Source organism: Caretta caretta, chromosome 20 (genome assembly GCF_965140235.1).
Source record: "Caretta caretta isolate rCarCar2 chromosome 20, rCarCar1.hap1, whole genome shotgun sequence".
NCBI lineage: Eukaryota > Metazoa > Chordata > Testudines > Cheloniidae > Caretta > Caretta caretta.
The window spans coordinates 19,105,544-19,130,427 of record NC_134225.1 but is presented as its reverse complement, the minus strand read 5'-3'; the positions used below and the strand labels follow the sequence as shown (position 1 = coordinate 19,130,427).

The following is a 24,884-nucleotide window of genomic DNA, read 5'->3' as shown; positions in this document are numbered from 1 at the left end:
CAGAGCCCAGCATAAGCCCCCAAGGAAGGGGGAGGGGCATAGGGGGCAGAGCTGCCCCCACAGGGAGGAATGGGGATATGGGGCAGAGTCAGCTCCTAAGCAGGGAGGGGGGACACAGGCTGGCACCTGGTGCCCACCCATATCTCTGGGCTGGGGGTTTATGCAGGAGCCTCCTTGGGGTGCTGGGCCCTGCATTTGGGTCGTACCCCCCCCAGACGGCACCTTGCTGCTTGGAGAAAATCTTCTTCTGCCTCTGGAGCTTGGGGATGCGCTCAATGACAGGGTCGAAGAAGGTCACCTGGGGTGGCAAGAGACTGGGATGAGGGGCTGGGCCTGGGCAGGGACGGGGAGCCCAGGACAGGGTGAGGTCAGTGCAACCTCCCCTTGAGATACTACTCTGCTCACGGGGCAATGGGGAAGCTCCCACCCCACAATGCAGTGGGGCCAGCACAGGTCCCGCCCCAGCAAGCCCATGGGGTGACTAGCTGAGTATGGAGGAGTCCAGGGGCCAAGGGGCTCCCCCCGGCCGGTGAATTTACCTTGGTGAGTGTTGGGAAGGGGACATGGCCAGTTCCCCTCACCCCGGGGTCTGTTCCCTGCTCCCCCCTCCTCCCTCGCAGGGGCCTGCTCCCTGCTTCACCCTCCTCCTCCCAGGGACCTGCAACCCCCTCTCCACTCCTCCCCGCCAGGGGCCTGCTCCCCTTCCACCATCCCGGGACTGCTCCCCACTCCTTCCCCTCAGGGGCCTGCTCCCTGCTCTCCCCCTCCTCCCCCACAGGGCCTGCTCCCCCCTCTGTCCCCCCAGGGCTTGCTCCCCATCCCTGTTATCCTGATCCCGCCCGCCGCGGGCATCACCTCAGCCAGCAGGGTGCCCTGGGGCTCCAGGTCCAGGTGGATCTCATGGCGTTGGTTATCCAGGAAATCTTCCAGCTTGAGATGCTTCAAGGCACAAAGGCTGCGGTAATCCCGCCAGTACACTGAGATCTCCAGCTCCCGCGCCTGGGGGGCAGAGTCAGGAGTGAGAGAGACCCCAGCCAGGGCTATGGGGCAGCTGGGGGTGGGGGGCAAGAAAGTGCGGAACCCCCATCCACCACCTGGTAGCTCCAGCCACAACCCCCCAGAGGAGCTGGATATTTGGGCTAAAATGTTGGAGCCATTATTAGGTTCCAGTGTAAACAGTTTCCCACTGACATGGGGCCACTTTAACCCTTTCCAGTAGCTTTTTCAGCTGTGGCTCAGCTGAGTTTTGGGACCGGGGTGGGGAGCGATTAAACTTAGTTAGAGCTGGAGTGCAGATGGGAGCTGGCTTTGCCCCGCTAAACACTTTGGGCTGGGTAAGGCCCAGTCCACACTACAAAGTGTGACAATGTTGGAAGCAGAATCAGGGCTGGGCCATGTTGGAACCAGGTGCCCTAATCCGGTTAGGAGCACAGAGTCCAGGGGGGACGGGGCAGCTGAGCACTGGAAGCTCAGTTCTGTTCACTTACCAGGACTGGATCGGCAGTGCGGGCAATGCAACAACCAGGCTGGAGGAATTGGGGGTCAGGACTCCTGGGTTCTATCCCCAGTGCTGGGAAGGGAGTGGGGTCTAATGATTAGAGCGGGGGGGGGCGGGGGGGGCTGAGGGCCAGGACTCCTGGGTTCTATCCCTGGCTCTGGGAGGGAAGTAGCATCTAGTGGTTAGAGCAGTGGGGAGGGGCGCTGGGGGCCAGGACTCCTGGGTTCTATTCCTGGCTCCACCTCCCTCAGAGAGGCTCATCTGAGTCAGGTGCATGGCTGCCCTTTGACCAGACCCAGCGTCCTGGAGCAGCAGGGCCCGATGTGTGCACGTCCCCCCAACACTCACCCTCTCCAGCTCCAGGGCGAAGGTCTGGTTCCAGGCCTGCTGGCCCACAGGCTTCCAGGCCGTCTGCCCCACCACAGTGTTATCCAGCTTCAGCACGGCGCTCACCTCATCTGCGGGGAGAGGCGCGCGTCACCGTGGGCCACCCCCTATCCGTCCTATCGCTGCCTCCTCGGAGCTGGGCCCTGCCAGCTGAGCATTTAGGAAGCTCCCAGCACATAGTGGGTACCACTGTAAATGCTATTATACCAGTAGCAACCAGGGGGTGCTGTTACACAGCCCGATGCTCTTTGCGTGCGAGTGAGTGTTCAGCCTCGGGAGACACGCTACGTGTTGCTGGTGGCACTGTCGTGCCCACGCTTCGCAGGGGAGCTGCTGCACGCGGCAGGGGAGTTTGGACCCAACTTGGGTCTCTCCAGCGAGAGTCAGTGCTTGGGACAGAGTCGCTTTCTGGGCATCAGGAGTCGGTGCAAGGCTGAGGTCCTGGGTTGCCCTGCATGCTACTGTGCCCACTTCTGCCCCAGGACTGGGGCAGCGACAATAAATTAGTTCCGTTGAGGGACTCCCCAGACTCTGTGTCATGATTTCTCCCCCAAGGGGAAACCACCCTGCTTTGCGCTGCGGGGAGTGTGCCCGGGTGATGCCAACGCCCCCCGAATGCCTGCCAGCTGACAACTCCTTACAACCACCATCCGCCCCCATCAACAACCATCCTCCGCCTCCAAGAGCCTAATCCATCTCCCCCTCCCTTGCCCCACACAGCACCCCCGATCCTCTCCCTCAACCCCTCTGCAGCACCCCCCCATCCCCTCCCACATACCTCTGATCCCCCTCCCCTGCAGCACAACTCCCTCCCTCGCTCCCCTCCCACTCTGCAGCAACCCGACGGGATCCCCGCCCCCATCCCCACCTGCATCCCTCCAATCCCCTCACCCAATCCCCCCGGCAGCACGGTGCCCCACCCCCGGGTGTTCCCAGCCAGGGGCTGGGTGCCCGGCTCACTCACTGCTGAAGTCATCGGATTTGAGGACGGTCCGGCCGCTCAGGCTGCCGCTGCGGCTGTAGAGCCCCCGCCCGCTGCGGTTCATGAAGTAGGGGCGCACCTCGCCGGGGTTGTTGCAGGGCAGCGAGACCGTAGCACCACGGGTCCGGCCAGGCACCGACTCCAGCAGCCCGCTGCAGCCCAGCAGCTGCACCTCCAGCATCCCTGGAGGGTTGGGGGGGGGCGGGGTTAGAGCAGTGGGCTGGGCGCCGGGACTCCTGGGTTCTATTCCCAGCCCTGGGAGGGGAGTGGGGGCTAGTGGTTAGAGCAGAGAGCAGCTGGGAGCCAGGACTCCTGGGTTCTATTCCAGCTCTCTCACTGACTTGCTGTTCCCTGGGGGGTATCCAGGGACTGGTCTCTGTGGGCGCTAGGGGGCGCTGCCCCAGAGGGCTGGTACCTTGGTGTTTGCCCCAGTGGGACTGTTGCCAGGGGGCCCCGGGGTACCTGTGAGGGGCGAGGGCTTGCAGAGCGTGCTGTACTGGTTGTGCTGGTAGGGGGTGCTGTTGCGGGCGCTGAAGGCGGACGAGGAGGCCATGATCAGCTCCTCCTTGACGATGCAGCCCTTGGGGTGCTCCTCGGGCAGCTCCCCCACACGCCGCTCCAGCGCCAGGCGCAGCAGGTCCAGCTTCTGGCTCGACTCGGTCAGCTTCGCCTGGGCCTGCAAGGGGCACAGCGTGGGCATGGCCCCCGAGACCCCCCGTGCCCCCACATGCACTGACCCTGCCCCCCATGGCCCTCCATGTACCCTGGCCCTGCGCCCACAGATAAACCCCAGCCCTGTGCACCAAACCACCCCCGATACCCCCTGCTCTCCCCGACAGCCACCTCTGAATGCTGCCCTGGGACCCCTGTCCTCCTCGATGGCCTGTGGAGGGGAGGTTGGGGGGGCAGTACCTCAGCGATGGCCTTGTGGGGGGGGAGTTAACGAGGGGCCGGGGGAGGTCAAGGGGGGGTTGGGGGGCAGTACCTCAGTGATGGCCTTGCGTGGGGGGTTAAAGGGAGGTCAGGAGGGCAGTACCTCAGCGATGGCCTTGCAGGGGGGTTAACGAGAGGCTGGGGGGGGGCAGTACTTCAGCCATGGCCTTGCGGGGAGGGGGCTTAACGAGAGGCCGGGGGGGGCAGTACCTCAGCCATGGTCTTGCGAGGGGAGTTAACGGGAGGCCAGGGGGGCAATACCTCAGCCATGGCCTTGCGGGGGGGGGTTAACGAGAGGTCGGGGGGCAGTACCTCAGTTATGGCCTTGCGGGGGGGGGTTAACGAGAGGCCGGGGGGGCAGTACCTCAGTTATGGCCTTGCGGGGGGGGTTAACGAGAGTCCGGGGGGGGCAGTACCTCAGCCATGGCCTTGCGGGGGGTGGGGGGGTTAACGAGAGGCCGGGGGGGCAGTACCTCAGCCATGGCCTTGCAGGGGGGGTTAACGGGAGGCTGGGCGGGGGCAATACCTCAGCCATGGCCTTGGGGGGGGGTTAACGGGAGGCTGGGCGGGGGCAATACCTCAGCCATGGCCTTGAGGGGGGGGTTAACGGGAGGCTGGGGGGGGCAATACCTCAGCCATGGCCTTGCAGGGGGGTTAACGAGAGGCCGGGGGGGGTAGTACCTCAGCCATGGCCTTGCGGGGGGGTGGGGGGGTTAACGGGAGGCTGGGGAGGGGCAATACCTCAGCCATGGCCTTGCAGGGGGGTTAACGAGAGGCCGGGGGGGCAGTACCTCAGCCATGGCCTTGCGGGGAGGGGGCTTAACGAGAGGCTGGGGGGGCAGTACCTCAGCCATGGTCTTGCGAGGGGGGTTAACGAGAGGCCGGGGGGGCAATACCTCAGCCATAGCCTTGCGGGGGGGGTTAACGGGAGGCTGGGGGGGGCAATACCTCAGACATGGCCTTGCAGGGGGTGGGGGTGTTAACGAGAGGCCGGGGGGGCAGTACCTCAGCCACGGCCTTGCGGGGCGCGGGGGGGGTTAACGAGAGGCCGGGGGGGGCAATACCTCAGCCATGGCCTTGCGGGGGATGGGGGGGTTAACGAGAGGCCGGGGGGGGCAATACCTCAGCCATGGCCTTGCGGGAGGGGGTTAACGAGAGGCCGGGGGGGGGCAGTACCTCAGCCATGGCCTTGCGGGGGGCGGGGGGGGGTTAACGAGAGGCCGGGGGGGGCAATACCTCAGCCATGGCCTTGCGGGGGACGGGGGGGGTTAACGAGAGGCCGGGGGGAGAGGGGGCAGTACCTCAGCCATGGCCTTGTGGGGGGTGGGGGGGTTAACGAGAGGCTGGGGGGGCAGTACCTCAGCCATGGCCTTGTGGGGGGAGGGGGGGGTTAACGAGAGGCCGGGGGGGCAATACCTCAGCCATGGCCTTGCGGGGGGCGGGGGGGGTTAACGAGAGGCCGGGGGGGGGGGGGCAATACCTCAGCCATGCCCTTGCGGGGGGCGGGGGGGTTAACGAGAGGCCGGGGGGGCAATACCTCAGCCATGGCCTTGCGGGGGGCGGGGGGGGCGTTAACGAGAGGCCGGGGGGGGCAATACCTCAGCCATGGCCTTGTGGGGGGCGGGGGGGGTTAACGAGAGGCCGGGGGGGCAATACCTCAGCCATGGCCTTGCGGGGGGCGGGGGGGGCGTTAACGAGAGGCCGGGGGGGGCAATACCTCAGCCATGGCCTTGTGGGGGGCGGGGGGGGTTAACGAGAGGCCGGGGGGGCAATACCTCAGCCATGGCCTTGCGGGGGGCGGGGGGGTTAATGAGAGGCCGGGGGGGGCAATACCTCAGCCATGGCCTTGCGGGGGGTGGGGGGGGTTAACGAGAGGCCGGGGGGGCAATACCTCAGCCATGGCCTTGCGGGGGGCGGGGGGGGTTAACGAGAGGCCGGGGGGGGGGCAGTACCTCAGCCATGGCCTTGCGGGGGGCGGGGGGGTTAACGAGAGGCCGGGGGGGCAATACCTCAGCCATGGCCTTGCGGGGGGCGGGGGGGGGTTAACGAGAGGCCGGGGGGGGCAGTACCTCAGCCATGGCCTTGCGGGGGGCGGGGGGGTTAACGAGAGGCCGGGGGGGCAATACCTCAGCCATGGCCTTGCGGGGGGCGGGGGGGGGGCAGTACCTCAGCCATGGCCTTGCGGGGGGCGGGGGGGGTTAACGAGAGGCCGGGGGGGGGCAGTACCTCAGCCATGGCCTTGCGGTCCGGCGTCCGGGCAGAGCCCAGCAGCCGCTGCACGTTCTTGGCCCCCTCGGACACAGCGTGCTCCACGCGGAAATGGTGGCGCAGCTCCTCGATGCGCAGCTCCGTGCAGGTCAGGTCCAGGTTCCCTGCGGGGCGACAGCGCGGGCTCAGACCCGGCTGGGGTGGGGCAGACCCAGAGGCCCTGCCTCTGCGGCCACCGAGCCGTGGGCAGGACTCCTGGGTTCTCTGCAGGCCGCGGAGAGGGAGCTGAGTTTCACGGCCCCACGCCCCACCCCGGAGGGGGCTGCATCTGAGCACTGGGAGAGGGGTCCCTGTATAACCTGCCTCCGGGCCCCACCCCAGAGGTGGCTGCACATCTAGGAGCTGGGGCGCATCCCAGTGTCCCGTCCCACGAACCCCGGCCAATTGCTCTCCGTGTGCCTCAGCTCCGCGGGGCTGACCGGTGAGCACCAGGCTAGGAAAGGGGGGGGGGGGAGCTCTGGAGAGAAGGGAAGGCCTCCCCAGGTTGCCTCCTTCCCCGCCCACCCTGCGTAGCACGAGAGCACCCCCTCCCGCGCTGTGCCTGTCCCATGGGCCTGGCTGTAGCCAAAGCTGCCAGGATTCCCTCCCGCTGAGCAGCGTTGTCGGGAGTGGGGGGGGGCCTGCAGGCCTGCGGTGATGGTCCAGCTAGTGTGTGGAGGGACCTGGGCCCAGCCCAGCTCTGGGTACAAGCAGCAGCGGGGGGCTGCCAGGATGACGGGTGCTTGGATCAGTAAAATGCCCGGGCGCAGAGCTGCCAGGAGAGGGGCGTTGGCAGAACCGGCTGGGATTTGGTGCAGGGAGAGGGATTGAGCCAGTGTTATGTGGGGTGTGGAGGGGAGCCCAGCTGGGCTACCTGGGTGCTGGGGGAACCCTGACCAGGGGGACCCACTGTTGGGGGGATCCCTGCCCCCCACCCTGTGGCTGGGCCATGGGACACCAGGGGGGCGGCTTTGCTGGATAAACACGTCCCAAGTTGACATGGCTCCAGGATCTGCCCGCCAGGCCCCACCCCTGGACCCTTGGGAGAGCAGCCCCACAGCGGTGTCGTGAGCAGGGCCGTGGGGGGCAGAGGACTGTGGGTGTTCGGACACGGTGAGTATCTACAGCAGGAGCTTACGGACACTGCCCCGGCTCCCCCACCCTGCTGTCCACTCCTTGCCCCTCCTTGTCTACCTCCCTGCACTGCCCCGTGGCTCCCCTCCTATTTCCCCTCCCCCCACTGCCCCTCTCACCTTGCCCATCCTCGCCGTCGGGCGGCACCGCGTCGGCCTGCGCGGCTCTGCGGATCTGCATGCGGATGATGTTGATCTTGGTCTTGCTATCTTGCAACATCTGCTGGGCTGTCTGCAGCAGCTTCCGGTCCTGGGGGGCAGACAGGAGGGTTGAGGGGGGGCTGCTGAGCCCAGAGCTGTCTGGGAGTGCCCTCCCACCCCCACACCCCCTGAGTCCAACCCCCATATCAAGGGCGGCTTCCTGTCCCAACTACATCTCCTCCTTCCATGCCTGTTTTTCCGGGCTGGAGGCCTCTCTGGGCATTTGGTCCCAGAGCCTCCAGGGCAGGGGAAGGGGGATCTGGGGGGCGGGGAGTGAAGGGGGCAGGCAGAGGTGGAGGAGGGTGTGGGGGGCGGGGAGCAGTTGGAGAGGCAAAGGGAGTGGGGCAAGTGGGGGGTGGGAGTTGGGGGGGCGAGGGGGCTGGGATGGGGGAGGAGCTTGGGGGGTGGAGAGGCAGGGGGGAGGGAGGAAGCGGCGGGAGGAGGTGGATTGGGGGGCCAGGTGCGGAAAGGCAGGGGGAGGGGAGAAGTTGGGAGACAGGGACAGCGTGGTGAGGGGGTTGTGGTGGAGAGGTGGGGGCAATGGAGGTTGGGGGGCAGGGTGGGGGTTGGGGGTAGAGGCTGGGCAGGGTGGAATAGGAGGCAGGTGGGGGAGGGGGCAGGGGGCGGGACCCCTCACCTTGGTGGAGCCATTGGCGTACATCTGGATCATGTTCTCTGCTCCCTGCTTCACCTTCAGCTCAATGTTCAGCTGCTTCTCCAGCCCGGCCAGGCGGTGCTTGTTGGCGGCCGAGCGGCTCAGGCTGTTGGGCGACTGGGGGGCATCTGCAAGCGGGGACGGGGAAGGGTCAGCAGTGCCCGGCAGGGGCTGGCCCTGCCCCTCCAGCACCCAGGAGCCCAGGGCGGGGCTAGCAGGGGTGCTACGGGTCAGGAGTGAGGGGCACTGGCAGAGCCAAGGTGCCTAATCTCTGCTTGGGGGGTGGGGGGTCGTGCCCCCTGGATGGGGGGGGCTGGGTGAGGAGGGGGAAGGGCACTCTCACCGGCTTGCCCCCATCTCTGCTGGCAGGTCCCTCACTGGGGCTGTTCTGGCCCTCCCACACCTGCCCCATTCCCAGGCTCACATGGGTTAACAAGAGCATCTATCCCGGCCCACCCCCAAACGGGGTCCACACCCTGGGAGAAGGACAAAGTCATCGCGTGACAGCTTTCTCTGGACTCCACAGCTCTGCCGGTGCCCCGAAATCCTGACTGGCAGCTCCCGGTTACCCCAGCCCTGGGCTCCCCACACATAGGCTATCTGTGGGATCTGGTGTGGGGAGGGAAGCCCCAGTATCTGGCTCTTGTGGGAGAGTTGCTGGGAGCTGAGACAGGAGGTTTCTCTCCTTCACTTGGCTCAATGCACCTAAACATCTCATTGAGCAGAGAGGGTCAAATACCCCCTGTGCAAGGGCTGACCCCTGCCACACCCCACCCCACCCCAGAGGCGGCTGCATTGTTGCGCCAGGCAGGGAGTCATAGAATCACAGAAATGTCGGGCTTGAAGGGCCCTCGAGAGGTCACCTAGTCCAGCCCCCTGCACTGAGGCAGGGCCAAGTAACCCCAGCCCGTCCCTGGGTTGGTCCAACCTGTTCTTACAAACCTCCAATAATGGGGACACCACAACTGGCCTTGGTCGCCTGTTCCAGAGTTGAACTCCCCTTGGAGTTAGAAAGTTTTGCCTAATATCCAACCGAAATCTCCCTTGCTGCAGATTAAGCCCATTGCTGGAGACATGGAAAAACACTGATCCCCATCCTCTTTGTAACAGCCCTTAGCGTATTTGAAGACTGTTCTCAGGTCCCCCTCAGTCGTTTTTCTCACACAAACATGTCCAGGTTTGAACCTTTCCTCACAGATCCGGTTTGCTAAACCTCTGATCATGTTTGTGGCTCTCCTCTGGCCTCTCTCCAACCTGTCCACATCTTCCCTAAAGCTCGGCGCCCAGAACTGGACACGGGACTCCAGCTGAGGCCTCCCCAGTGCCGAGCAGAGTGGGGCAGTCACCTCCCGTGTCTTACGTACGACACTCCTGTTAATCCTACACCCCAGAATGAGATCAGCCGTTTTCACAGCCGTCTCGCACTGTTGACTCATATTCGATCTGTGCTCCGCTAGAACCCCAGCTCCTTTCCAGCACTACGACTGCCTTGCCAGGTATTCCCCGTTTTCTGGTTGTGCAGTCGATTTTTCCTTCCTGAGTGAAGTACTTTGCACTTGTCTTTACCTCATTTCATCTTGTTGATTTCAGGCCAATTCTCCAGTGTGTCACGGTTGCTTTGAATTACAATCCTGGCCTCCACAATGCGAGCAGCCCTTCCCAGTCTACTGTCAGCCGCAAGCTTTATCCGCACACTCTGCACTCCATTACTGAATTCATTAATGAGAATATTGACTAGAGCCGGGCCCAGGACCGACCCCTGCGGGACCTGCTCGACATGCCCTCCCAGGCTGACTGCGAACCATTGAGAGCTGCTCTTTGAGTAGGGTATTTCAATCAGCTAGGCACCCACCTCATAGTATTTTTATCTAGACCACATTTCCCTCGTTTGCGTATGAGAATGTCATGAATGTGACAAAAGCCTCACTAAAATCAAACCATATCATATCTGCTGCTTCCCCCTATCCACTTGGCCAGTAACCCTGACAGAGAAGGAAAATTATGCTGGTTTGATAAATCCATGCTGATTATTCCTCTTCCCCCTACTGAGCTCGAACTGCTTACAAACTGACTGGTTAATAATTTGTTCCAGTGTCTTTCCAGCTATCCAGCTCAGGCTGTTCAGGTTCTCTGTTCCCCTTTTAAAAGACGGGTACACACTCTGTATGATTATATGAAAATATGCTAATGAGTAGGAATATAATGTAAATGGGATATGCTTCATGCAAAAGGTCTCTTGTGAGGTATCATTACAAAGCTTACAATCTACCAAGTGTGGGCATCCTATTTGTATAAATGTATCACTCTTGTATCTGAAACTAGAAATATGAACTATAACTCTAAGGGCCTATTGTAATTATGCAAAGTGTGGGCCATTAACGGTGGTTGATGGCTCCCATCAGCCAGGACAATTGACTGTGGATGGCTCTGTTTGCAGGCAGGCCTTCCTGTGAGTCAGGCCGGGAGGAATGAAGGCGTGGCGTCTCACAGGAAATGTGACCATGTCACCTGGTACTGGAATCCATCTTAATCCATCTACACATGAAGTGAGCTGATGAAGTGAGCTGTAGCTCACGAAAGCTCATGCTCAAATAAATTCGTTAGTCTCTAAGGTGCCACAAGTACTCCTTTTCTTTTTGCGAATACAGACTAACACGGCTGTTCCTCTGAAACCTATCTTAAACCTGGTGCTTTTCCAGTTGGGGGGGCACCCAGAGAGACAAAGGATTTCCGCCTTGTGCCAAAACCATGTAAGTGGGTGGAACAGAACAAAGGGGGTGGCCATCATGAGGAGCCACCTGAGCTGGAACAAGAGCTGTACCAGGGGAAAGGATTGTCCCCAGACTAGGAAGGTGTCCAGCCTGTGAAAGAAACTTATTGAAACATCTCTAAGGGTGAGATTTTACCAGTAGTCAGTTGTATTACTGTATTAGGTTTAGATTTGCATGTTTTATTTTATTTTACTTGGTAATTCACTTTGTTCTGTCTGTTACTACTTGGAACCACTTAAATCCTATTTTCTGTATTTAATAAAATCACTTTTTACTTATTAATTAACCCAGAGTATGTATTAATACTTGCGGGGGGCAAACAGCTGGGCATATGTCTCTATCAGTGCTATAGAGGGCGAACAATTTATGAGTAAAATGGATTTATTTGGGGTTTGGACTCCATTGGGAGTTGGGCATCTGAGTGCTGAAGACAGGAACACTTCTGTAAGCTGCTTTCAGTTAAGCCCACAGCTGTTAGGGGACACGGTTCAGATCTGGGTCTGGGTTTGCAGCAGGCTAGCGCGTCTGGCTCAAACCAGGCAGGGCACTGAAATCCTAAGCTGCCAGGGCAGGAAAGCAGGGGCAGAAGTAGTCTTGACACATCAGGTGGCAGCTCCCAAGGGGGTTTCTGTGATCCAACCGTCACACTATGTTTGCCCTTCTCCCTCCTCTGGGACCTCACCTGCCCTCCAGGAGTTCTCAGAGATAATTGCTAATGGCGGTGTGATTGCGTCTGCTAGTTCCTTAAATAGGACGAATTGCATTGGGCCCTGCCGACTTGAATACACCTAACTTATCGAAATATTCTTTAACCTGATCATTCCCTAGATTGGCTTGTGTTCCTTCCCCCGGTTGTTAATATTAATTGTGCTGAGTATCTGCTCTCCATTAACCATTAACCTGAAGACTGAAGCAAAACAGGCTTTAAACACCTTTCTTGAGGCCATTGGTTGTTTGCTCTCCTTCTCCGCTAAACAGAGGACCTGCGCTTTCCTTCCTCCTTCTCTTGCTCTGAATGGATTTAAAGGATCTCTTCTTACTGCTGTTTACGTCCCTTGCTAGGTGTAACTCATTTTGCACCTTAGCCTCCCTGATGTGGTCCCTACAAGCTTGTGCTGTTCTTTTGTTCTCCTCCTGAGCAATCTGTCCCTGGTCCCATTTCTCCTTTTAGAGTCTCAAGTCATTAGAGAGTCCCTGACGGAGCCATCCTGGCCTCTCCCTATTCTGTCTCTCTTGCCGTCACCTCGGGATGGTTTGCAATTGTGCCTTTAGCACTGGCTGTTTGACAAACTGCTCGTCTCCTTCATCCTGGAGATTTTCTCCTGGTTGCCATTATCCTGCTGCTCTCTTTCCTCAGAGTCCTGAAATCGGTCATTTCCCAATCGCTTGCACCCAAATCGCCTTCAGATGCAAACCCAGTTTGGTCAGAATCCCGGGCTGCCCACCCTCCACTCCTCCGTCACTCCTCCGCTTCGTGGAACAAACAGCCGGTTATCAGCACATCCCAAGAGTTGACTGGAAATTCTGGGCTTTGCAAGGTGACGTCCCCATTCCGACCAGGGCACGTGTTTGGATAGTTCTGTTATTCCTTCGAGAAATGCCTCTGCCCCCTGGTTGGGTGGTTTAAAGGAGACCCCCACAGGACAGCGCCCCCCCCACACTTTTACCTTTACCCAGAAACTCTCAACTGGTCTGACTGCCGCCTCCTGCTGGCCCTCACAGCTAGCCAATGTATTGTTGTATAATGCACCAGCTTCCTTTCCCCCCCGCCTGGCCTTCCCGAACAAGCTCTGCCCCTGTCCCCTTGTCCCAGTCACAAGACTTATCCCGCCCCGTCTCCCTGAGGCTGATTAAGTCATAATGAAGCAGATGGACTTTCTCGGGATGGGGGGGGCACTCGGGGCTGCTGGGCTGGGAGGGGCTGCGGCAGGCGCCAGATCATTTGTTTTTCTAGCTCAGTAGAGGAAGCAGCCATGTCGCTTCCTGCCTCGGACCCCCCAGCTCGCGCCGTGATTCGCTGCTGGGGCAGGTGGCATCTGGCAGCTTCCTGTTTTGAAATCCCAGTCGTTGGTACAGCCCTGGCACCGCACAGGGGCCTGGCGCTCAGGGAGCTCAGGTCAGACACCGAGGGGGGTCAATTCCCAGCTGGATGGGGAGGAGGGAGCTAGTGAAAATGCTCCGGGGGGGGGGGGGGGGAGAGCTGTGGCTGTGACCCACAGGGTCTGCACTGCCCCCTAACCCTCCTTGGGGCGTTCTCAGCAATGCAGCCTGGATCCCCATGGCAGAGCAGTTCTATGGGCCCATCTACCCCGGTATCCCGTCTCTGACGGTGGAGGCTGCCAGCTACCCTAGAGGCAGGCAAATCCCCACGGGGATGGGGGAATCCACTCCCAGGGCCGAGCCCTCCTGCCCCCGACAGCTGGAGAGCTGTACAAAGACCTGTCCCACCCCAGAGGTGGCTGCATCTTGGCACAAGTGCTAATACAATGACACCACACCACATGGTGGGGGTGGGGGCTCTCTGACAATCCTGCAGGTGTCCCGAGGCCTCCATTCCAGCCCCAGACACCCGACAAACCCCCCAGCCTGTTTGAATCCTGCCGAACTCTTGGCCTCACCGAGACCTAGCGGTGGGCAGTTCTGCCGGCCAGTGCTGCTTGGAGATGGAGACTCCCCTGGGTTCTGTTCAGCATTTGCTGCCTCGTGGTTCCCTTCCCTGCTTCTTGCGTCACATCTCAGGATGAAGAGTAGTGCCCAGCCCCCTGATGAACCCCAGCCACTACTGGGGGTCTGCCTGTCCCAGCCCCTTGCACCTGCCTCCTCTCCAGGACAGATAGCCCTGAGCCAGCAGCATCCCAAGCCCTCCTAGCACTCAGCCGCACGGCTGAGCCCCCTGGCATTGACCCCTGCTCCTTGCCCCCCCCCGTGTCCTCCAGCAATGACCCCTGCTCCCTGCCCCCCGGTGACCCCCCAGTGACCCCTGCATGACTCCCAGCGCCCTGCCATGCCCCTGCCCCCTGACCTCCGCTCTCCTCAGGCTCCTTGACCATGATGTGGGCGTCCAGGTGCTGCAGCCGGCAGTGCAGCTGGTGCAGTTTGCGGTCGGAGCCGCGCAGCAGGCTCTCCACGCTGGCCAGGTTACGGCGGTCGGTGGTGGCCCGGCGCAGGTTCTCCGCCCCCTCCTTGATCTTCAGCTCCTTGCGGATCTCGCGCCGGATCCGGTCCTTCTCCTCGTCCAGGCGCTGCTGGACGCTGCTGGCCGCCAGGTCGGGGCTGGGATCGAGCGCCAGCTGCTCCAGGACCGACCAGCTCTGCTCGCCCTGCGGGGGAGAGCGCGGGTGAGGGGCTTGCAGCGCCCGGCCCTGCCCCACCTCCATGGCTGCCCCCCGACAGCCCCCTTCCTGCTGCCCACCACCAGAACTGCCCCCCGACAGTCCCCCAACCCCTGACAGCCCCTTCCCTGGGCCTCCACCTCCACGGCTGCCCCCCGACAGCCCCTCCCTGCCGCTCACCTCCACGGCTACCCCCCAACAGATCCCCCGCCCTGACAGCCCCCTCCCAGCCGCCCACCTCCACGGCTGCCCCCTGACAGCCCCTTCCCTGGGCCTCCACCTCCACAACTGCCCCCCGACAGTCCCCCAACCCCTGACAGCCCCTTCCCTGGGCCTCCACCTCCACGGCTGCCCCCCGACAGCCCCTCCCTGCCGCTCACCTCCACGGCTACCCCCCAACAGATCCCCCGCCCTGACAGCCCCCTCCCTGCCGCCCACCTCCACAACTGCCCCCCGACAGTCCCCCACCCTCTGACAGCCCCTTTCCTGGGCCCACACCTCCACAACTGCACCCCAACAGCCCCCTCCCTGCCGCTCACCTCCACGGCTACCCCCCAACAGATCCCCCGCCCTGACAGCCCCTCCCTGCCGCCCACCTCCACAACTGCCCCCCGACAGTCCCCCACCCCCTGACAGCCTCTTCCCTGGGCCCCCACCTCCACGGCTGCCCCCTGACAGCCCCCTCCCTGCTGCCCACCTCCACAGCTACTCCCCGACAGACCCCCACCCCCTGACAGCCCCCTCCCTGCCGCCCACCTCCACGACTGCACTCTGACAGACCCCAACCCCCTGACAGCTCCCTCTCCCTGCTGCCCACCTCCACGGCTACCCTCCGACAGACCCCCACCCCCTGACCGCCCCCTCCCTGCCGCCCACCTCCACGACTGCACTCTGACAGACCCCCACCCCCTGACCGCCCCCTCCCTGCCGCCCACCTCCACGACTGCACTCTGACAGACCCCAACCCCCTGACAGCTCCCTCTCCCTGCTCCCCACCTCCACAACTGCCCCCCGACAGTCCCCCACCCCCTGGCAGCCCCTTCCCTGGGCCCCCACCTCCATGACTGCACCCCAATAGCCCTCTCCCTGCTGCCCACCTCCACGACTGCACCCCCAACAGCCCCCCACCTGGCCCCCCCACCTCCACAACTGCTCCAACTTCCTCCCACCCACCTCCACTGCTGCCCCCCAACAACCCCCTCCCTACTTCCCACTTCTACGGCTTCTCTGCAACAGCCTCTATGCCGACAGCCCCCTCCCTGCCACCTGCCTCCACGAATGCCCCCAACCCCTGACAGCCCCCTACCCGCCCCCCACCTGCCCCTCTAGACTCCTGCATGTGCTGGCCCAACAGCCCCTCAATTCCCCCTGTGCTCACGGCCTCCCCCGCCCCATCCCAGCCCTCTGTACCGAGCTCAGTCGGGGTCTGGGCAGCGCCTGGCACTACCGGGGACCTGATCTCCGTTGGGGTCTGGGCAGTGCCCGGCACATGACCAGGGAGCAGGGGTGATCCTAGTTGGGGCCTGTAGGCCCTACTATAATATGGACAATACCAGCTCATCTCTGGGCACAGAGACAGCTGAGCGAGGGTCTCTGGGGAGGGGTCAGGCGGGGGGGTCCTCTGGAAATCTGTGTCCAGGATGCTCCCAGACAGCCCAGCCGGCTCCCGGCCCCACTGCCAGGGCGCTGGCGGCTGGTTTTCCCATTGCCAGTGGGATTTCCACCCCTCCACGCCCCCTGGGCACTCAGTAATCAGCCCTGGCACTGCAGCCCCCCACCCCCCGGGACGTGGCAGAGCCGAGGGGAGAGGCTCCTTTGTTAACAACGCACCACCCCGGAGCCGCCATGGCCTCTTGGGGGAGCAGTGGGGGGGCGGCTGGCTAGAAGATGGCGGCGTGGGGGCCTAGATGGGGGCGGAACCCCGTCCCTTCCTCCCGCGGCCGATTGCAGGCAGCTGGCGCAGTAGCAGCAGCGATGGCCGGGAAGGAAATGCACCGTGCCCCCTGCATGGTGCCACCCAAGTACCAGCCCCACCCTGGTTCCCATCCCCCACCAGGCCCACACCGTGCCCTGCCTTGCAGAGCCATATTTTATTTTATGGGGTGGGGGTTGGCTGATTCCCCTCCCCTCAGGGGGCCCCCCACAGCCCCTTTGCCACCCTCCCCGTGTCCATTGTGCCAGGGCAGCGGGACGGGGGCAATTCATGCCCCCCTGGGGCTCCCATCCTGCTGGGTACCTCCAGATCGTGCTCAGAGCAGGAGTCTGACTCGGAGAACGACATCCTGGCCCTGGGGGGGATCCAGGCCAGGACCCCCGTCCGTCCTTGGGTCCGTGCGCTGGGCCACACCCGCCCTCCTGCCGCTCGGAATCTATCACTCCCCCCCTCCCCCCCGTCACAAAACCACTTCCCCTTCCCGCATCTCAGCACTGCCTCCAGCCACCCCGAGCACCGCGGGATCCACCCCCCCCCCCAGGCCTGGGCCCAAAGGGGTAACGGGGGAGGGGGAGACTCCCACAGGTGCAGCCCCCCAAAGCCAGGCTCGGAGCTTGAGGCTGACCCCCAAATGCCCCCAGGGAGAACCCACTGAGCTCTCGCCCCCAGGGACCAAACGGCCCAACCCCACGCCCCTCCAGAAGCTCCCCAGACTATGCCTTGAGTGGCTGCAAACTGCACCCCCCAGGCAATGCTCCCCCGAACATGCTGTCCCCAACTCTGCACACGGGGGCCCTTGACACTGGCCAAGCTCCCCCTAGAAACACCCCAAGGCAGAGCCCTCTGGGTCCCAAAACTGGGATGATCATCCAGAGATCCCAGCTAAACAGCCCCCGTGTCCCACCCCAGAGGTGGCTGCATCTCAACACCGAGTGAGGGATCCCTGTATAGACAGCCCCATGTCCCACCCCAGAGGCGGCTGGGGGGGTGCACTCTCCCTTCACCCTGATTAACTCTGTACTAGAGACCCACTAGCCCTGCACAGGCCCCGGGCAGCCAGCTTCCTCCTGTCCACCGACTCAGAGCGGGGATGGGACCCAGAGCATGGGGGGGGGGGGGGCGGCTCCTTTCCCTTTTCTGGCTCTCTGCGAGCAGCTGTCGAGGTGGCTGCTCCCCACGTGCCCCCCGAGCCGTTGAACAGGCGTGTGGGGGGGGGTCAGATTGGGTAACTCGGCAGATCAGTGCAGCCAGGCTAGGCCTGGTGCCCACCCCAGCTGGCCGCACCTTGCTGCACAAGAGCCCGGCTGCCCTGTCCCCACCCCGGAGCTACAGACGGGCCCCAGTGCGACACAGGCTCAGCACTGGGCAGGAACACAGGACACCTGGGTTCCATCCCCGGCTCTGCTGGGTGACTTGAACCCCTCCCCCCTCATTCCCTGCAGCACAGCGCCCCCTAGTGCCACCCCCTATTGAGCACCCCACCCCACAGCACCCCCTAGTGCCACGTGGGGACATTGGGGCCAGCACAGACTGGAAGGCGAGAAAGCATCCCCTGCTGAACCCCCACCCTGCAGCGCCCCCTCGTGTCATAGGGGGGCCAACAGACTCGACTGGAGAGAGCCTCTCCCTAACCATTGGTTTGAGGTCTCCCATCCAGCGCTGGACCCAGGCCAAAGCTGCTTAGCCAAGGCCAGGCCAGGTCCCGGCACACGGCCCAAACAGCTGCAGCAGTCCCTGTTACTGCGGAGACTCAGCACCAGTCAAGTGGGGGCGGGGGCCCTTCTGTCCCGGGGATTGGCCCCAGTTGCAACCCCCACACACTAGCTGACAAAGCCGGGGTCTGCCTCGAGGCAAGGGGCCAGCTGCACGGGTGCAAACAGCAGCTCTTCCTCTCTGCACCCGGGGTCTGCATGGCGGGGGGTGAGGGGGTCACCATGTGAGACGAATCCCAGCACAGACCAGGCTGCAGTGAGTCACAGGAAGAGGCTGGAGTCTCTCTCAAATCCCGGCAGCTCCTGGAAAGGCCAGCAGGCCCGGGGCCAGCAGCCTGTACCGGGGCCAGCCCCTGGCTGTCAGGGGTGAGCGGGAGCAAGAGGCCACCCCCCTCTGCGCTGCTCCATCACTGCGCAAGGGGAAGGGGATGGAACTCCCTGGGAACGGCACCCGAGTGTCCCAGGGCGCTGGCTGGGCAGCTCCACCCAGCGCTGGCATGTGGCCAGATCACAGGGTCAGTGCCTCGTCAGGAGATCTCCGGCTGCAGGAAACGAGAGCGGCTGACTCACTCGAGCTCCCCAGCAGGCAGTGCTGGCTTGGTGCAGAGCTAGGGGGTGCTGTCCTGCAGGGAGCAGGGGGGCTCAGCAGGGGGCGCTCTCCCCTGCAGTCAATGCTAGCTCCAGAGCAGCGCTAGGGGGCGCTGTGCTGCAGGAAGCAGGGTGGGGGTCTCAGCAAGAGCGCTCTTCCCTCGCAGTCAGTGCTGACCCCAATGCCATGCTAGGGGAGAAATACATCCCTCGGCTTGCAGCAGGGAATCCCCCAGCCCCTGGGTCCTGCTTGGCTGCTTGGCTCCCTCCCCCTCGCTGGGCTTGGCCAGGGAATGGGGAGCCAAGCCCCCAAGATGAGAGCTCGCTCTGGGAGTTCAGGCTACGATCTCCGGGACGGACAGAGGCCGGCTCAGCCCGTGACCGGAGTGACGCAGCCCTTTAAAAGGAGTGAAAAAACGAGCTACTGGCTAGGAGGACCCGTCCCTGTCCTTGGCTGGCTGGATCCCCGGCCCCATGCCCGGAGCGGCTGGCAGGAAACCCGGCAGCCTGGTGATCTGGTTCCCTTCAGCAGACACCTCGTCCTTCGAGAAGCCCACCCAGCGCATCTTCTCCAGCCATCAGCTGCCCAATGCACCTTCCACCCTAACTCCCCCCATCGGCCCCTGGTCTGCTAGTCACAGCGCTGGGGGGTTTCCCGAGGGAGCTGCGAGGCCGGGGGTCGGGAATATCCAGAGTGATTCTACAATAGCAGCCAACATGGAGCTGACAGCACCGCCTGGCTCGGATTCAAAAGGAGGGATAACTCAGTGGGGAGAGGGATAACTCAGTGGTTTGAGCACTGGCCTGCTAAACCCAGGGTTGTGACTTCAATCCTTGAGAGGGCCATTTAGGGATCTGGGGCAAAAATTGGGGATTGGTCCTCCTTTGAGCAGGGGGTTGGACTAGATGATCTCCTGAGGTCCCTTCCAACCCTGATATTCCATGATTCTAATTGCTCCTGAGAAGCAGGGAACTCAATAGGGAGGGCCCCGGGCTCCAGTCCCGGCTCTGCCGCTGGGTGACCTGGGGCAAGTCACTGCCTCTCCGTGCCTCAGTTTCCCCATCAGAACAATGGTGAGAATGATACAGACCTTGCTTCCTGCCGGCAGAGTTGATAACTGGCTCACATCTGGGCAGTGCTAACGCACTGGGGAAGGGTTAAGTGTTGTCACCCCCTCCGCTGAGCTGCAGCAGGGGGCCGGGCCCTACAGGGAGGTTTCCTCTTGGGGGAGGAATCGATGGTGCAGTGCCTGGGGAGTCCCTCAGTTCAACTAGTTTATTGTCCCTGCCCCAGTCCTGGGGCAGAGGTGGGCACAACAGCATGCAGGGCAACCGTGGATCTCAGCCCTGCACCCACGTCTGGTGCCCAGGGAGTGACTCTGCCCCAAGCACTGGCTCTCGCTGGGGAGACCCAGGCTGGGAGCAAACTCCCTTGCTGCTTGCAGCAGCTCCCCTACGAAGCGTGGGCAGGTCAATGCCACCAGCAGCAAGTCTACAGAGACTGAACACTCGCTCGCACACGAAGAGCATGTCAGGCTGTGTAACAGCGCCCCCTGGTGATGCCGGCATAACCATGCTCCAATTGCAAACCCTCACCCATGTCCACAGACCCTGCTCACGCCCAGCAGCCATCAACGGGGTGACCCGTTTGCTATTTCAGATTTTAGAGCTTGCCCCACCAATGTGACATCTTGACCCCATGGCTCCTTTCCCCACCCCCGCTGGCGCCTTTAACGTTATTTAAAGAAACAGTACAGCTAATCTGGCTTCACACCCAGCATCCTGGCTTGCCCAGCTCACACCAGAACTGGCTTCTCCAAAGCCCACAAGCACCCAGTGCCCTGCTTACTCTGGAGCTCGACCCCCAGCCGGTGCCCACTCGCCCCGGCTGCGCTGCTGCCCACGTCACTGGGCCTCTCGCTGCTGAGGATCCAGCCTGGAAACTGCACTTGGAAGGCCCCAGCCGGACACGCCAAGTGTCACGAAGTGTGCGGGAGTCCGGGCCCTGCACCCCTCTTCCTGGGATTCACCGTGACTCTCAGCCAGCCAGTAAAACAGAAGGTTTATTGGACAATAGGAACACAGTCCAAAACAGAGCTTGTGGGTACAACCAGGACCCCTCAGTCAAGTCCTTCTGGGGGGGAGGGAGCTTAGACCCCAGCCCTGGGGTTCCCTGCGTTCCACCACCCAGTCCCAAACTGAAACCAAACCCCGCCACCCCCCCAGCTGGCTCTCTCCTGCAGCCTTTGTCCAGTTTCCCGGGCAGAGGTGTTACCTCCCCCTTCCCCGTCCTGGCTCAGGGGACAGGCTCTCAGGTCTCCCATCCCCAATGAAACTCCCCTGCCACAGTCCCAGGTCAACACTCCCCCGTCCCTGCTGCGTCACACCAAGCACCAAGCCCAGACCCCTGCAGGGACACCCCGCTGGTCAACCTTCCCTCGGCAGCTGCGGCTCCAGGGGGATTGTCAGGGCTGGGATCTGGGTTTGAACCCCCGTCCTCCCCCCAATCTCCCGGGGGTGGGGGGCAGCTGTCCCCTGCCCGCATGGTGCCTGCCCCCTCCTTTGCAGCAGCTGCTGCTGCCAGGAGACCCAGCTAGATGGGCCCCCAGCTCAGCAGGACCGGGGTCCCCCACACAGTTAGGGACGTGCCTGCCCCCAAGGCAGTAGCTGTTACTGTCTTACAGGCCACGAGGGCTGAGACAGGGGGAATGGAGAAAATGTGCTGTAAGGCCAGGGCTGAGGTGCTGGAGTGAGGGCGCAGGACTCCTGGGTTCTATCCCCGGCTCAGGGAGGGGAGGGGGGTCTAGTGGGTTGGCGGGGAGCGGTTAGGAACCAGGACTCCTGGGTTCTATCCCCGGCTCAGGGAGGGGAGGGGGGGTCTAGTGGGTTGGCGGGGAGCGGTTAGGAACCAGGACTCCTGGGTTCCATCCCCGGCGAGGGGAGGGGAAGGGAGGGGAGGGGAGGGGGGTCTAGTCGGTTGGCAGGGAGCGGTTAGGAATCAGGACTCCTGGGTTCTATCCACTGCTGGGTGACCACAGGCAAATGCCCTTGCAGCTCTGTGCCTCAGTTTCCTTTTCCACCTTTGGTCTATTCACTCTGAGTGCTCCAGGGCATGGCCTGCCTCTCCTTGGGTCCAGGCAGCACCTGGCACAATGGGGGCCTGGTTTCAGCTGGGGCATCTAGGTGCTATCATAATACACCTAATAGCACGGCCCTGGTTTACCAGGCTGAACGGAGCAGAAAGCAGCCAACTGGCCATCTGTCAAGCACAGCATTTCCCACCCTGGGATCCCAAGCGGCTTTGGCTGCTGCCCCAGAGCCCCATGTCTCCCTCCAATGCTACCCCTGCAGCCCCGTGGCCTGTGCTGGAGGCTCCCAGACCAGCTACTTTCACCCCCCTGCCCTCAGCTCACACGCAGGGCGACGGCTCCCAAATCGCTCTGTCCCGGGCACGGGCTCCCACAGCCCTTTACAGCCCTCGACTGAGCTCCACAAGCACCCCTGGGGTTGGGCTTTATGATCTCCGCACTCAGGGGAGGAAGCTGAGGCACAGAGAAATTGGCCTGAAGTTGTACTGGGAACCAGGGACACAGCAGGGAACGGAACCCAAGAGTCCTGATTCCCCGCTCCCTCCTGCTCTAACCACTAGACCCCACTCCCCTCCAGAGCTGGGGATGGATGGAACCCAGGTGTTCTGGCTCCCCCCACAGGGCCACCACGAAAAAAATTAAAGCCCAGTAAGACCTGTAATGCGGGTTGGTGCCCTAAGCGAGCAGAGCAGGATCTAGGGTCATTACAGAGCTCCCTTCACCATGGCATCTGGGCTCCTCACTGTATTTATCCTCACACTCCCTGTGGGCCAGGGTGGGGCTCTTATCCCCATTGTACAGAGGGGGAAACTGAAGCACAGACTGGCTGAGGGACATGTCGGAGGTCACTCCAGGAGTCTGTAGCAGAGCCAGGACTTGAACCCAGGTCTCCCGGGTCTCTTGTGCTCTCACGACTGGGCCACCCTTCCTCTCATTCAGTCCCCCCATTTCCCCCAGCTCTGGCAGCACCCAGTGAGTGGTGGCATGCAGCCGCGGGGTGTGGGCTGCCCAGTGCTATCACTGACCCCAGTGCCCGTTGGTCGGGCCATGCCAGGCAGAGCGAGCCCGGAGTGCCTTGCGCCCATGAGACCTGCCCGGCACTGAAGTCAACAGGTGCCCGTTTCCAGCCAGAGCGCATGGGGCCGTGTCTGTAATTCACCCCCTCCCGGGCCCATAGTCCCGGTGCACTCGGTCTCGCTGACAGGGGGTTACTGGCCCCTGGCCGCTGCTGGGCCAATCCCCTGGACACCCGCTCCCATCGCACCGCCCCCAGTTCCCCCGTCAGCGTCTCCAGACAGCTGAGCCTCGAGCAGCACAAAGCAGCCATTCACCCTCCCTGGCCGCCGGCACCACGGGGCTCAGAGCCAGAGCCCCGATGGCGCGGGGGCGGGTGGGGGCGGGTGGGGGCGCTGCCCTGGCAGAGAGGAGAGGCGGGGGCGGGGGCGGGAAGGCGACTCCCCGAGCTGAGAGAGCCGGCACTTGGCAAGCTTGGAGGGGAAATTCATCTGAATTAGTGCTGCTGGGAAAATAGATCCTGGGCGCTGCACAGGCCCCTCCCCTCCCCCCAGACTGAGATCAGGGCCCCTGTCGTGACAGGCACTGCACAGGCCCCTCCCCGCCCCCCCATTCTGGGATTGGGGCCCCCCCCGTCGTGCCAGGCACTGCATAGACCCCTCCCCCCTACACTGAGATCAGGGCCCCCATTGTGCCGGGTGCTGCAGACTCCTCCCCTCCCCTGCCCTGACCGACAAGGGGGCTCCTGTCACACTGGATGCTGCAGGGGCCCTGATCCCAGTCAGGGAGTGTGTAGCACCCAGCAGACCTGGCTGGCTTTGGTTGAGGCCGACAGGAGCGACCGTCCCTCGTAGATCATAGAATATCCGGGTTGGAAGGGACCTCAGGAGGTCATCTAGTCCAACCCCCTGCTCAAAGCGGAACCAATCCCCAGTTTCTGCCCCAGATCCCCTATAAATGGCCCCCTCAAGGATTGAACTCACAACCCTGGATTTAGCAGGCCAATGCTCAAACCACTGAGCTCTCCCTTCCCCCACGCCCAGTGACAGATTCAGGCTCTGGGCTGCCACCCCCAGCTCCAGAGAGCTGCAGACTCAGCTGGGGGACGGCAAGATCTGAATGCCTCCCAGCTCCACGGCCGGCCTGGGCGACCTGCCCCAGCTCGGCAGGGTCCTGGCCTGATCTAGGGGGTCTACAGCATGCCTGCTCTGAGGGCCCCGCTGTGGCACAAGGCAGCCGGGGTATGGCTTGGGGCTCTGCGAGGGACCCGTGGCCCATCACGGCCCCACGTGGGGGCACTCCAGCATCCGCCACCCCTCCTCCCCCAGAACCTCTGAGAGCCAGAAAACGAGTTCTAGAAATCGCAGCCCCAGCCGCAGCCCCGTTCAATGGGGTTGCGCCCCCCCGCCCCACCTGCCACCAAACTGAACCGGAGCAGGGGTTAGACTGGCCCGAACATGGCTCTGCAGAGCCCCACGAGGGCTGGGCTGGGGTCAGTCCAGGATCCCCCCAAGTGTGTCCGTGCAGGAGGCTGACGGAGCCGCAGCTGGGCCAGTGCGTCCAGCAGCCCCATGGATTCACTGCAGCAGGGCCAGCGCACTGGGATTTGACCCTTTAGGGCACCTAGCCCAGCCTCGGGAGACATCACTGTGATTTCTCCTTCCAGGTGCCTCCTGGGGCACGGAGCTCAGCCCTCCTCCCCCAGCCAGCCTGGCAGAAACCTCCCCGCCTCGCTCTGCTGCCCCCATTGCTCAGGCCAGGCAGCTCCAGACCCTCCCTCCCTAGCAGGCAGGAACCTCCCAATTTCCATCCCAAATCTGTCCCTGGCCTGTTTATCCCCAGTTGTTCCTGGGCCAACGTTGTCCTTCGGCTTCACTAGTTGCCTCACCAGGTGTCACCCCCTCACCCCTCTGCCCGGCGTATTTCTAGGGCACAAGCAGATCCCTGCTCAGCCAGCATGCCAGCCCACTCCGTCCTCTCCTCCGCTCAGATCGGCTCCCCGCAGCCCTTCTCGGCAGCCCACCGGCCCCCAGCTGCAGGTTGCCTTTAACAGGAGTCCCCGGGGTGGGCAGCAGCTTCCTTCCCAGGGCCCAGCCCTGGCACTGGCTCGTGGGGGATTTGGGACGTGATTTAAAGAGCCAGCGTGCAGAGTCTCATGGTGTTGTGGCAGAGCGTGCGGAGGGCCCCTTGACAGAACAGGGGCAGTCTTCACCAGTGCAAAGGGAATTCACAAGTCCCAGTGTGGCCTAGTGGTCAGATCGCTGCCCCGGGACTCAGTTTCTGGCCAGGCCACTGGGTGACCTTGGACAAGTCGCCCCCCTGTGCCTCGATTTCAAATGATGCTTTGGAAAGTGCTCTGAGCTCTACAGACCAGCCGAGCTGGAGAGTATCATCCTTTGTATGACTATT

The 24,884-nt window shown here is 62.8% G+C and overlaps 1 protein-coding gene across 2 annotated transcripts in view; it reads right to left on the bottom strand.

Moving 5' to 3' along the window:
- Positions 1 to 24,884, bottom strand: part of PKN1 (protein kinase N1) — a 50,298-nt gene that overhangs the window by 9,466 nt on the left and 15,948 nt on the right. The window contains exons 1-10 of one of the 2 annotated variants that reach the window (XM_048831686.2): positions 16,376 to 16,497; positions 13,830 to 14,127; positions 8,019 to 8,164; positions 7,301 to 7,430; positions 6,027 to 6,172; positions 3,330 to 3,543; positions 2,850 to 3,050; positions 1,847 to 1,956; positions 856 to 999; positions 223 to 298 (exon numbers count right to left, since the gene is read on the bottom strand). In XM_048831686.2, the coding sequence (XP_048687643.2) occupies positions 223 to 298; positions 856 to 999; positions 1,847 to 1,956; positions 2,850 to 3,050; positions 3,330 to 3,543; positions 6,027 to 6,172; positions 7,301 to 7,430; positions 8,019 to 8,164; positions 13,830 to 14,127; positions 16,376 to 16,420 (1,510 nt within the window). In that variant the 5' untranslated portion in view covers positions 16,421 to 16,497. Of the gene's footprint in view, positions 1 to 222; positions 299 to 855; positions 1,000 to 1,846; positions 1,957 to 2,849; positions 3,051 to 3,329; positions 3,544 to 6,026; positions 6,173 to 7,300; positions 7,431 to 8,018; positions 8,165 to 13,829; positions 14,128 to 16,375; positions 16,498 to 24,884 lie in introns of those variants that run through there. The other variant, XM_075121826.1, reaches the window with a different exon arrangement.